Source organism: Morone saxatilis, unplaced genomic scaffold (genome assembly GCF_004916995.1).
Source record: "Morone saxatilis isolate NCDOM2014 unplaced genomic scaffold, NCSU_SB_2.0 Contig24, whole genome shotgun sequence".
In the NCBI taxonomy this organism is placed as follows: domain Eukaryota; kingdom Metazoa; phylum Chordata; class Actinopteri; family Moronidae; genus Morone; species Morone saxatilis.
In genome coordinates, this window is record NW_023339807.1 from 7576778 (window position 1) to 7588982 (window position 12205).

A 12205-nucleotide genomic window follows, 5' to 3' on the forward strand; every position below is an offset into this window, starting at 1 on the left:
TGTTGTTAGTTTTTATTCGGGGACTGCTGCAGCTTGTCAATTCTCGCCCTGTGCAGGACGGGGTCAAGCGGGCGGAACTTTCTCTGTGTACGGGAACACCGCGACGTGGATAATCGATTTGTGGTCTAGTATATTTCATTATGACCTCTTCTTTTCGGAGGTTGTGCGCGTGCCAGTCCGACACCGCCAGGGTGGCTGTAGGTAGTAACCCATCAAAACATCGTCTATATATATGGCGACATGGATTACCAAATCCCACGGGGGGCCCCCCGGGATAACGTGAAAGGGGGACCCGGTTTTTTTTCAAGGAGCCGGCGGAACTATTCCTTCCTTTTGCGACGCCGGGAAGCAGGCGGACAGGAAAACCTCGGGAGCTTGGTGTTTTTCTAAACTTTCCATAAAAAGGGAACCTCCTCTTCGGAAGTTGTTGACCCCACACCCCGGCTCGCTTCCCGGAACCCCCAACCCCGGGGCCCCCAAACTTTTGCTTTTTGGCCGTTAGGTATTCCCCACCCCATTCCCTGACTTTCCAAAAAAACCGGACCCTTCATAGTAGCGCCGAAACTTGAAGGCTAAACCCCAATCGGGAAATGTGCCTGAGGTTGAAAAACCGTTAAAAAGGGGCTTTTACGGGGTGCCGCCAAAAAACCATAGGCAACAGATAACACGGGAGGAATTAATCCCCCTCCAGGTTGCCAACCCCACAGGGGGCCGCCCCTCCACAACTAAAACCCTGGGATTTTTCTGGGGGCCCCATTTAAACTCATTTTTTTTTTTCCAGGAAGGGTTATTTGAAGGGTAGATGACTAATTGAGCCTGCCGGCCCCAAAGAAAAAATAGGGGGGATCTTTTGGGGGGGAAGATTGTTTAAAAAGGGAGTGAAAAAAACTGGTAAAAAGTAAACTTTTTATTAATCCCCACCACCAACCGATGAGCCCCCCAAGGGCGGAATTTTAATGGGGGCCACATTATTGTGGTCCATTTCCGCTATACCAAAGCCCAATCGTTCTTTCGTTTTTTAAAAACATAAACAACAAGCGGAGGGGATTTTAACCCTATAACCAATTTCTTGAAAGGTGTTTTCCGGTAGATGTTTAAAAGCGCTTTGCTTCCAAAACTGCCGGAAAAACAAGCGCGGGCCGCTTTCCATTTATTGTACACAAAAAAACATTTCTGGGCAGGGGCATTAAACTTCCGTCGTGCTTAACATTAGAATATATCTCCCAAATTCTACACTTCTTCTATACTCGTGCTTAAACATAAAGTTAATTATATTTTCCCTCATCCTAACAACTCTCTATAACTCGTGCTTACATTTAGATAAATATATTCCATCTTAACCCCAAACTCCCCTCTATACTCGTGGCTTACAAGATAATATTAATTCTTTCCTCTACAATCTACACTCTCTATACTCGTGCTTCACACATTAAACAATAAAACTGCTTCACACTGCCGTTTCCAAACAGGCGCACAGTAATTTAAAACACAGAGTCAACATCAACTCATCATCTTTTATTTGAAGAAGTGACAGATACCAGAAGAGAAAATACAAACTCTAGAATTGATTCTAGCCTGAAAAAAAAAGTACATTGTGTAAAACTGCTGTACAGGCAACTAGATCTTGACTGTAAAACCTCAAAACATCCCACTGCATCCTCCCTTCTGCTGATCCTCCTTCCTAGTGTGTGTGTGTGAGGGATACTAATTAAGTGCAGTTGAGGGAAAATGTAATGTTCAGGATGAATAAGTCACCCCATGAAACCAAAGCTCTTTCTGGTCTTTAATAACTGTTTTTACCAGTTAATTATATGTTTATTTTTATGGCAATGGTTACAAACAATCAAATTTTGAATAACTGCCTGAAACAACCGTGTTTTATTTATAAGCCGACAGCATTGCCTTTGCAACCGCAATGACAAATTAGGAAAATGAAGGATTCAATGGAAGATTTGAGATTTTACTCATCAGAGCCTACATTCCTCGTCATACGCACAGTAGGCAACCGTCACAATTCACAGCACCAGGGAATGTGTTTAACAACAAAGCCAATTATGTGGATGTGAGTTTGACACCTCACTTTTAAGTAAATTGGTCCGGGCATAATCCCAAACCGGGTGTCTGATTCTGCCAGCTCATGTTAATAATCTTGAATGTAATGAAGTTATGGCGGGCATCCTTTCATGTTCTCAGGGCAGAAACAGTTTGGCCATAATGCAATGTGGCTAAACTCTGTCTGAATAACTGTGGTTTACAAAACGTGTCATGAGACTGTTGGCTACTGTGCTGCTATGTCTTTGTCAGGAAATGTGGCCTGAAAGCCCCATCATCATTATGGAGGGTGTGTTCACGCAATGGCTGCCAGGTAGTCTTTCACCTCCGCTGGGGTGAGTCTTTTGAATCCGGCCTCGTTGCAGATCCCCACCTCAATGTTTTCCTCTGTCATCTGACCCTCAAAGCTCTCCTGAAACACAAAAGACAGGGGAGTGTCAGTGACAGAGGAAAAAAAGAGAACCGTAGGTAAAATAGTTTCTATACCGTGGTTATTTATTAACAAAGAACATACCTTCAATGTCAAGATGGCTGTGTGGATGGCATCTTCCAATTCCAGATCGTTGTTATACCTGGAGAACAAAACAAAGTGGTCATCTATCAATCTGTGTAATGTGCATCAGGTAGAACAACTGTAAGAGTGGTACGTTCAGGGTGAACCGTAAGTCATAACTGGAACTTCTTAAACAATGTTCGTGGACACAATCTGGGTCAGGGGCTTATTGCTGAACATTGGCCTTTTTAATACAAGACTCCATTTAGGTCAGTTCCTAGAAGAGGAATCATTGGAATCAGGCTCTACACCCTGAGCCTCATATAAAACTTAATAACCTTTCCATAATTGTAGTGAACCAAATACCATCCTGGCTCATCTTCCATGTCTGCCAACTACAAATTTACTTGGATAGCAAAGATTGACCACACTTAGCCTTATTTATAGATCAAATTAGGGCTTCAATTCTAACTGCACTGACACTGAAAGTGTCTTAAAGTGTAGAAATACTCTATGGTTTTCTTTGTTGTTTTTCATGTTCATGTATCAGAACTAACGTTAAATGATATTGTCCCTTGTATACATTCAGACTTTACTGAAAATGGCAGCAGTATGCTTAAAAAAAAAGAAAAAACTAGAGCCTGACTGATACATTGGTTGGCTGATATTGGCCTATTGCAGACATGTGTATCTGTAAGTTTATCTAGCAGAGTGCTAGTGATTTACAATACTATGGTAGGCAGCACAGAGGTGAGATACAGGAGAATGAGGTTCAGTTTAATGTCTGTCTGCAACATATTCTACAGATATAAACACAACTGTAGTGAAATGTGTATGTCGCTGGTATAATGTGACTGAATAGACTTTTCACTGCCAATTTTTGCTGGGAACAAGCAGCTGAGATGCGTGTGGCCCGCACAGCAGTGTGGCTGCTCCCATCGGTTAGCATGGGCACAGAAATAAAAAGCAAGACGTTCCACCACCGACTGCAGACGCAGGCAATGTGGACAGAGCCTAAGTAAGAAAAGCAACTCAGCAGGGTCTACTAGAATTGGTTGACAACGTATATGTTCAATTATTGAACAAGTTAAAGAATATCTAACTGAAATATCATTTAATAAGGTTATTAGTTTAAGAAAACCACCTTCAGAGAGTCATATCAATGCAAAATAACTGCCGCCATATTAGTAATTAGGGATTTTTTTTACCCCCTAAAACTGATATCGGTCTTATATTGATTTCCCATATTGGTTGAGTTCTATAAAGAACATTAATGAATTTGAATGTATCATAATAAAACAATTTTAAAAAGATACCACAACAAATACTCTATTTACATATTTACATCTGTGTTTTGATCATTTGGATAGCCATAATAAACATACAGATCCCTTGCTGAGGGAGATCTTACCTTTTTTCAAGGAATGTTTTTCCATTAACGTAGTTCTTTCCCATAGCTGTGGCTTTCCATGCGAAATATGCACCCTGTCGGTCAGAAACAGAACAATTAAAGTCCAGCAAGAAGTTCAACAAAAATCACTGCAGACTGAACGTGTTGAGCACATTCCAGACAGACAGGATGTGCAATTAAATCTAAATATTAAAGTTAGTAATACGACATACAGAGGGGTCTGACTGGAACAGGTAGGGGTGGTCTTCATCCCATCCAGCTATCAGCAATGAAACGCCGAACGGACGCACTCCACTGGAGGAAAAAAAAAAAAGACAGATTCAATCTAAAAATTCTGACTGAATACCTCTTTCATCTAAAATATAAGGGCGATGTGTCTATAAGCAGTGTGTGTATCTTTGTGTATACCCACCCAGACTGTGTGTACTCCTGCATTACGGAGGCCACTCTCTGGACAAGCTGGCCTGTGGGGATTGGCTCCTGGTAAACCAGGAAGTACTGTTGTGCCAACTTCCGGGCTCGTCGCACTAATACCCTGCAGGAACACACAACTCATTAATTATCCACAAATTACACGTCACAAATGTCCCTTTTCAGAAGGTAATTCTAAAATCCGACATGTCAGAGCACCAGACATCAGAAAAAATATATAACTTTATATGCTTAAATTTGTTAAATGGTTAAAAACCTCCAATATATCCATTTAAAATAAGACTGAATAGGGCTGGTAATGAACAATCTAAGCGCAGCATATTGCCACTTGGAAGCTGTTGGCCATCACTCAGAAATATTCCTTACTTGTCTAAAGTAGGTAAAGAAATGTAAGCTGTTCTGGTTTTATTCCAAACAGAGAGCATCCCCACCTGTAGTCAGGCCCCATGCCGCTGTAGACCATGCCTATGTGTTTAGTGATAGGCTCCACTTTATGGACACTCTGCTCATCGTACAGAATGGACTTTTGTTTCTTCTCTGTTGCCAGGACAACGCCATTGGAAGCTGTAAAATCAAAGAGAATATAACAATTAGTGTCTTCACAAATCCTAACCGATCTTTTTTTTCAAGCTTCATGCAGAGCCGTCATAAATGCTGCCGACTGCTTAGGTTGCTGCACTAGTGTCTGTTAGCTTGACTATGTACTGGAAACAAATAACTATAGCGTGGTATTACTTTTACATGCTTGATCACATTTCCCACACCATTTTCTGTTTTTTAAAGTTTGAACACCCCTAATTGTGCTGCACTGCCACATTTAGTCTGAAGTCACACTGCACTCTTCCACATTAGAGCCAGGAGAAATTCTAACTGTTTAACCCAATGCATGTTTGTATTTCTGTGGTAATTTACCCTTTACCAATGAGTGCACCTTTCTAAACAGAACCGTATTGTGTCCCCTGTAGGGATGGGACGACATGATATAAGGTTGTATGATGACAAAAAAACACTATATTGTGGTGAATTTCCAATTTCATGTTTCTCACATAGCTTGGCTCGAAAAAAAGTTGTATAGCTTGCCGGCATACGGTCTTATATTGATTTACTGATTTACTTTGAACAAGGGGACAAGAGAGGCAGATTTCCAGTCATTCCAAAATCTTAAACCCGTTGTATCCCCCACAAAAAAGTTAAACCAGATGTGTTGAAATAGTATATACTCCAAAATAAACAACAGGGACATGACACGATGTAAAAAAAATAATAATAATTATAATAGTGACAGTATGAAGTATATTTTCATGATTATCGTGACATGCATGTATCTATGGTCCCATGTCTAACCGCCTAATAACAATAAGACACTTAAAGTTAATTTAGTTTATTATCAGAATTAAACCCCACTTCTTTTAAACAACAACACAATACCATGATGGTTTAGTAAGCTCCGTACCTTTGATGCCCACTGAGGGAGCTCCGGCTGCTACAGCTGCCAGGGCATATTCAATCTGGACCAGTTTACCGGAGGGGCTGCAGGGAGAAACACATGGTGCTGCATTATCTATCTGTGAGGCGAGGAAAACACACCAACTGATAAACTACACGCAGATACAACAACTAGCTGCTGTGGTTTAAAAAACACAAACTATTAAACCAAAGACGAAACTGAAAGCAAAAGCTAAAACGACTGACTCATCTGAGCTAATTCAGCTAAGCTAGTCTCGAGAAGATTAGCGTGTAAAAACTGGCCTGTTTCGACTTATACTGAAATAAATAAATGATAAAACAATGTGGCGGGTTTTCACTGTCGATATCTGAGGCGAAGAGTCACTTGTTGAAGGTTTAATTTAAACCCCGTTACCTCCGACATGCTAACAGTGAACGCTAGTCGACTCGTTACCGGACAATGACAGTGCACCGACTGCAACGGAGACACAAACCTCCTCTTTACCGCCACATGGACAACCCAGCAATGACCCAACAAACTGGTATTCAACAACAGCCTCAACAGGCTGCAAGTTTACACGAAATAATCTAATTTAGTGACAGATTTAACAAAGTTTACCTAAATGTGGTGAGGGAGAAACTGTAGCCTCGTTCCGCCATCTTGTTCTTCTTCTTCTACAGTGTGTTGACTGTAGATTTGTAAATCCTCTAATGGGAGTCTACCGCCACCTGTGGACGGCACCAGGCCCTGCAGGACAAACAGTGGAGGGACACTGCAAATAAAGCAGTAAAAGACGTGAAACGTGTGAAACATCTCCCTGTAGGGTTGTTGTTTCGTTTGGTTTTAGTTTTTCCCGTTTTCTGAAATTGAAATTACAGTTAAGAGTATATTTTTAAAGAGTTAAAAACCTGAAACACTGAGGAAGCATATCTTTAAAAAGGGCTATTACATTACTTATTATTATTATTATTATTAACTAATGATACGTCATTCTGAATGATCAATTACGGTATACTGGTACATTTGTACGTCACTCTATCAGTTTGAAAGGAAAGAATACAAAAACATCATAAACTTACAATACATACTTTTACTTCATGGAAACACATTTTAACTTAGAAATTAATATGTGTCAAAGTATAATCAAGCAAAACATTTGTAAAACATATGAACTAAAACTAATAAGAGACAATAACTGGAGGCACGAACTGCATTCAGTTCAGACTTTCAGCACAGAGTATGAGAGTGCAGTTTGGAGAGTTGACCGCTAGATGGTAGAAAGACGCCTTGAACACGTGTTGTCTACCGGAAATTAAACAGAAGAAGCACAGTTGCGTTGTCGCTGTTTGATGACGCTGAGGCTCAGTGACCGTGAGCCTGTGACATGTTGGGAGGAGAGGAAGCGTGCTGACTACAAACATGATGAATTTAGGCGCTTTGCTGCACAGCCTCCGGTGCTCTTTGCTACACATTGAAAGCAGACTGCTGCAGGCGGCGGGACTGGACGCACACCTGGGTGAGTGACAGCTTATGTTACTGCTAATCGTCATACCTAGCTCTGTCCCTGACACACACACACACACACACACACACACACACGGCGTCCCTCTCTTTCATCCAAAGTTTAAACCACCAATCGTCTCTGACTGTCATCTGCTCCCAGCCGTCTCTCTGCATGTGACTTGCTGCAGTGATAAGAAGCTCACAGTGTTTGTCCTGTGTGCAGCTCCAGCGCTGGCAGTGAGCGGGCCCGGCCTCCTGCCTCAGCTCGACAGGGAGGAGGAGCTGGAGGAGCAGCAGAGCCCGGAGCAGCCTCCTGGCCTCCTAGACAGCATCTTGTGGATGGCTGCTCCCAAGAAGAGACGCACTATAGAGATCAACCGCACCAGGAGGAGAGCTGACAGCAAACTCCTTAAAGTCAAGGTATGCTGATTAGGGCCACCCCTGGGTCCCCTTAAAGGGCCATTTTACCCTAAAGCCCAACTATAACAAATGTATGTCTTGATGAGAGTGCTATCTGTCTGTACTCATTGACTGGGAGTGATTAGCAAAGCTTTGGAGATATCAACCCTGACTCACCCCTGTATATTTAAGCTCTATGGCATTTGGTTTGTGGCACGAAAAGCTTTAAGAATTACCCTTACTAAACTCTACAGAAATAGATCGATGGCTGCATCAACAGTTTACCAACACCAACAAATGAATACATTTGCTTTTCCTGAGACACCACAAATAATGAAACGTAATAACATACATGAATATACCAGGATATCTGTGGAGCTTCCTCACAGTCTACAGAGAAGATCTAATGAATCTAATGTTCAGGATCCTTTGGTGTGTAATGTAGCTGACACACACTCTTATGTTATTCACTTCATATTCAGTACAATAATGGAATATTCCTCAGTAATAATTATGTTCTAACTCAGATTTACTCAGTACTTGATACTCAGATCAGTTCAAATTGTATCAGTGCACCTCTGATCAATCAATCACCAGAACCCACACACTTTGTGGTGAACAGTTTAATTGAGAACTACTTTTTACTGAAGTTGGTCATAGAATTGCTCTTTCTTTCTTTCTTCTTGGATCTCCATTAGCTGCCACTTATAGCAGCTACTCTTCCTGGGTTCCACACACAACAAAACATACGTACACAAAACAAGGAAATAACAGTTACTTTCAGAGGCATCTTTTTCAGTGTACACGCCTCGACATTTTAAAAGCAATATATGACTGATTTTCAGTTTCTTGCACCAGAACCAAGATGAGTAAATGTGAACATCTCCAGCAGAGATGGGCCGATACTACTGTTGACTGGGTGGTTTGCAGATATCATCATGAGTGTATATATTGGCCAATGAGAAAAGAAGATGTGTCAGAAGTCATTCAGAAACATTACATTGTTTGACCCACAGTCTCTGTCTCTCTGTTCTCTGTCTCCCTCTCTCAGACCAACATTGAGCCGTGTCTAGAGTGTGGCCGCTTGAAGCAGAAACACGTCATGTGTGGCTTCTGTTATGCTAAGGTGTGCAAGGAGACTGCTCGGATTCGTCAACAAATCAATGCGATGGAAGGTGGCCCGCTGAGGGCCCCCGCAGTGGAGACTGTGGTCCTATATGAGGGCGAGACACCAAGCCAGCAGGACAAAGGCAAGAGGATCGTGGAGATGTCCAGAAAGAGGCCTGCCTGGTTCAGCTAATGATGCAGAGATATTGAGGCTGTGTGTGATACATACCTTCAGTCTGACTCAGGTCTGGTCAGATACACACTGATGCTTTATGTGATATTGTAAACAGCATATTTTGTCCAGTCTGTCAGTAAATGAAAGAGGTTGATGTATCAGTCTCCACAAATTCCATAAAGAGGTCGTTTGATCAGCACTGATACAGGAGCCTTGATAAATACCGGCACCTCAGACGTTTTCACTTGTACTACAGTCGTTCTCAACCGTTTTGGTGTCAAGGAACCCCAGATTGATACACATCAGGCGGTATTTGATAAGATGTAGTCTTAGGGGTCCCAGTCTGATGAGATTGAGTTATTCCATAACTGTCTATACTGTAGATTCTTCAATTAACAATGAAGAATCTGAAACTTATGAACATCATAACCATTCTTATACATTCTTTCACTGAGCTAACTTTTAGTCAGTGAAATAATATTGTCATTAAAATATTCCTTATTTTTCTGGAGAACCCCCTCGAGGACCCCAGGTTGAGAACCACTGCTGTACTATATTATTAATGTGGGTAGAGAAAGTCTAAAGATTTAGGCCTTTGGAGTTTTAGTACATCATAAGACATCATGGTTGATTTTTTTGTCATTGTTTCAACAAATTTTCAGACTCAACCAAGTTTGTCAGATTGACATCTGAGAGAAATTTACTGTATAATATTTGAATGTTTGGCAATAAATTTGAAAAAATAACCTTTTGTTCACCCTTAATTGCATGAGTTAAATACTTTTTTTTTGGTTAAAGACTGCTTCTACTTCATAATGCGATAACCAGCAGCAACATAGTTTTTATGAACTGAGCTATCAGAATAATACAGGAGTGTTGAGAGTGTCAGCATGTGATTTGACCTGATTTGATTGGTCCAGTTCCAACCTTAAAATCAGATGGAATATAGACACAGTCTGTTTTTAGTGACACAAATGTAGTTTTTAGATGGTCAAAGATGGAGAAACTACATGGACTCTGATTTCTTATGATTTCACAACATGTAATGTAAAATCTGTGCAGTTAATACATAACAATTTACTACATGTATATCATATTTAATAACATTCATATTAACTGCCTCCTTGTGAGGATTATAAACAGGATGATTTGCTCGTTTGTGTTTATGAATGTAGCTCCTGTTGCCACAGCAAAGCCTATTGGTCAAGATTCAGCATCAAACCGATGTACCGGCTCTTGTGTCGCTGGAACGGACTGTTTTTGCTGGAATGAGTCCAGCATACCTTCCACTCCCTCAGTCACACCATCATCCACCCTCTGATTCAGTTTCACCCCCACAGTTTGATAAAAACGGGTGTTGCCAATGTCTCCTGCGACACGTCGAGGTTTAAAGTGATATTCTGTCAGAAGCTTCAAATATTCACAAGCACTAAAGTAACAAACAATTAACTTGTGGTGATGCAAGTTCTCTCTGCGGAAAGTAATAAAATGTCATAGAAATGTAGTGAGGAAGAAGGTTCCCCCAAATCAAATGACCCTTAAGTCCAGATATCTTTCTTTTACATGATACCGCAGCTCTAATCCTGTTGTGTTTATCTGTCCTAGGAAGCATTAAGTGTTAATCCAGCAAGGTCTTATATTTACCTTCCAGCCTTTTCTCACATCCACAGCCATCATAACTGAAATAAAATGAGACAGGGGGCACATCTGTTATCATACATTATAGCAGTAATGATGATGACAGAAGACTTTCAGTCACAAACATTATGTTTGCTGTCTTTAATGTGATTTTGGCTGAGAAAGTGACCCAGCATTGGATTAATGAGTTGGATTATGAGTGTCAGTGAGTGATCTGATTGCCTTCAGCTGTTTCCCTCCTGTGACATCTGAGACATCTGAGGAGTGAGAGGATATTCTCTTTGACCTGATGGGACGAACCCTGGATCCACGTCATTCAGACAGATTCAGAGTCATTACATATTTCTATCAACATGCAATTACACTATAAACACATAGGTCTCCACAAACCTATACTCACATCCACACAATCAAACCCACACCGTTATACAATAATCCTAAAGTGCACTTCTTTTTATCTACAGGTACATGATACAATACAAATAAGTTCAATAAATGACGTGTCCAGCTTTTATCTGGATTCATCTGGTTTACTCGTGTCATGGAAAGAGCCAAAGCTCATTTTCAAATGAAAACCAACCTTCAGGATGCCTGAAGTGAGGACATTCACTACAAAGTGATGCAGAGGAGTAAAAATAGAAACAAGACTGGATATTTAAGACATCGCCCAACACACACACATCTCAGACTACTTGGTACACACACATTGATGATGACAACATGAACTGATCGCTCGTTGTATGTGTTTCCTGCGAGTTTTTCTGCTATCTTTTTGTATAGAAAATTGCTGACATTCACACTCCTGACACAATCTCACCATGCACTGTGTGAGCAGAGGAGGCTGCTACCTGGTGAACTCCTGCTGTGAGCTTCAGGAGGACAACCAGTGGAAGAAGGAGAGCTACCAAGCGTGTTGGCTGAGCCTGGTGCTTGAAACAAGACCACAGTACAAGTAGGTGGTTCTCAGCTGAGCTGTGAACTTCGTTAAGTCTTTGTAGATGTTTCTGGTGTAGTGCTCAGTGTGGTATTGTTCTATCTTTTCAAGCCACTTTCTACTTCTACTAAACATCAATACTGTACGTTTTATTCTACTTCATTTATCTGACAAGAGTCAGTTGAGTTAGTGGTTACTTTACAAGTTTATCAAATCTGATGGTTTATTATAGATTAAACTACCCAACAGTATTTACAAAGTAACAGCAATGAAAACGATTAGTCAAAAATCAGTTAGTCCCCAGTTGAGAGAAAACAATAATTGGGAAACTATTTTGATAACATTGGGAGTTCCATTTTTCGTGCAAAAACCCCATTTTAGCGGTTCAGATTTGCTGCCCTTTTCCCTTTGAATAATTTGAATAATTTATCTTTAATAATTTTGAGATTTGGACTGGTGGAGGTTGGTTTGGGCTAAACAAATGTTTTGATGGTGACACTTTTGGTTCTGGGTAATTGTGATGGCACCAGTCTTTAAAAATAGTTCAAAATGAGCTCCACCTCAACCAACTACAACAGTAAAATGCTGCTTTTACATTAATGCAAGAGTTGTAA

General features: G+C 40.8%; 3 protein-coding genes across 3 annotated transcripts in view; 2 read left to right on the plus strand and 1 right to left on the minus strand.

Moving 5' to 3' along the window:
- Positions 1–1500: 1500 nt before the first annotated feature.
- Positions 1501–6584, minus strand: psma2 (proteasome 20S subunit alpha 2). The gene is made up of 8 exons (XM_035672752.1): positions 6454–6584; positions 5842–5918; positions 4820–4952; positions 4369–4491; positions 4169–4250; positions 3957–4030; positions 2567–2624; positions 1501–2464 (listed from the first exon to the last, which is right to left on the minus strand). Exons 1-8 carry the CDS (start codon positions 6492–6494, stop codon positions 2348–2350), a joined length of 705 nt encoding a protein of 234 aa, XP_035528645.1. The 5' UTR covers positions 6495–6584; the 3' UTR covers positions 1501–2347.
- A 589-nt stretch (positions 6585–7173) lies between these two features.
- mrpl32 (mitochondrial ribosomal protein L32) lies at positions 7174–9765 on the plus strand. Its single transcript, XM_035672772.1, has 3 exons — positions 7174–7351; positions 7562–7758; positions 8789–9765. The coding sequence occupies exons 1-3, from the start codon at positions 7255–7257 to the stop codon at positions 9035–9037; spliced, it is 543 nt and encodes a 180-aa protein (XP_035528665.1). The 5' UTR covers positions 7174–7254; the 3' UTR covers positions 9038–9765.
- A 1560-nt stretch (positions 9766–11325) lies between these two features.
- The window catches only part of zmp:0000000930 (telethonin), a 2456-nt gene continuing 1576 nt past the window's right edge, over positions 11326–12205 (plus strand). Inside the window, exon 1 of the mRNA XM_035672773.1 lies at positions 11326–11609. Coding sequence (XP_035528666.1) covers positions 11476–11609 — 134 coding nt within the window. The 5' untranslated portion in view covers positions 11326–11475. The remainder of the gene's footprint in view (positions 11610–12205) is intronic.

Coding starts and splice junctions, on each gene's coding strand:
- psma2 (XM_035672752.1), bottom strand. CDS start 6,494: ATGGCGGAACGAGGCTACAGTTTCTCCCTCACCACATTTAG. Junction 5,919..6,453: donor TTCTCCCTCACCACATTTAG/GTAAACTTTGTT, acceptor TTCTCCCTGCAG/CCCCTCCGGTAAACTGGTCC. Junction 4,953..5,841: donor TCCCTCAGTGGGCATCAAAG/GTACGGAGCTTA, acceptor TTGATTTTACAG/CTTCCAATGGCGTTGTCCTG.
- mrpl32 (XM_035672772.1), top strand. CDS start 7,255: ATGATGAATTTAGGCGCTTTGCTGCACAGCCTCCGGTGCTCTTTGCTA. Junction 7,352..7,561: donor GGGACTGGACGCACACCTGG/GTGAGTGACAGC, acceptor TCCTGTGTGCAG/CTCCAGCGCTGGCAGTGAGC. Junction 7,759..8,788: donor GCAAACTCCTTAAAGTCAAG/GTATGCTGATTA, acceptor TCCCTCTCTCAG/ACCAACATTGAGCCGTGTCT.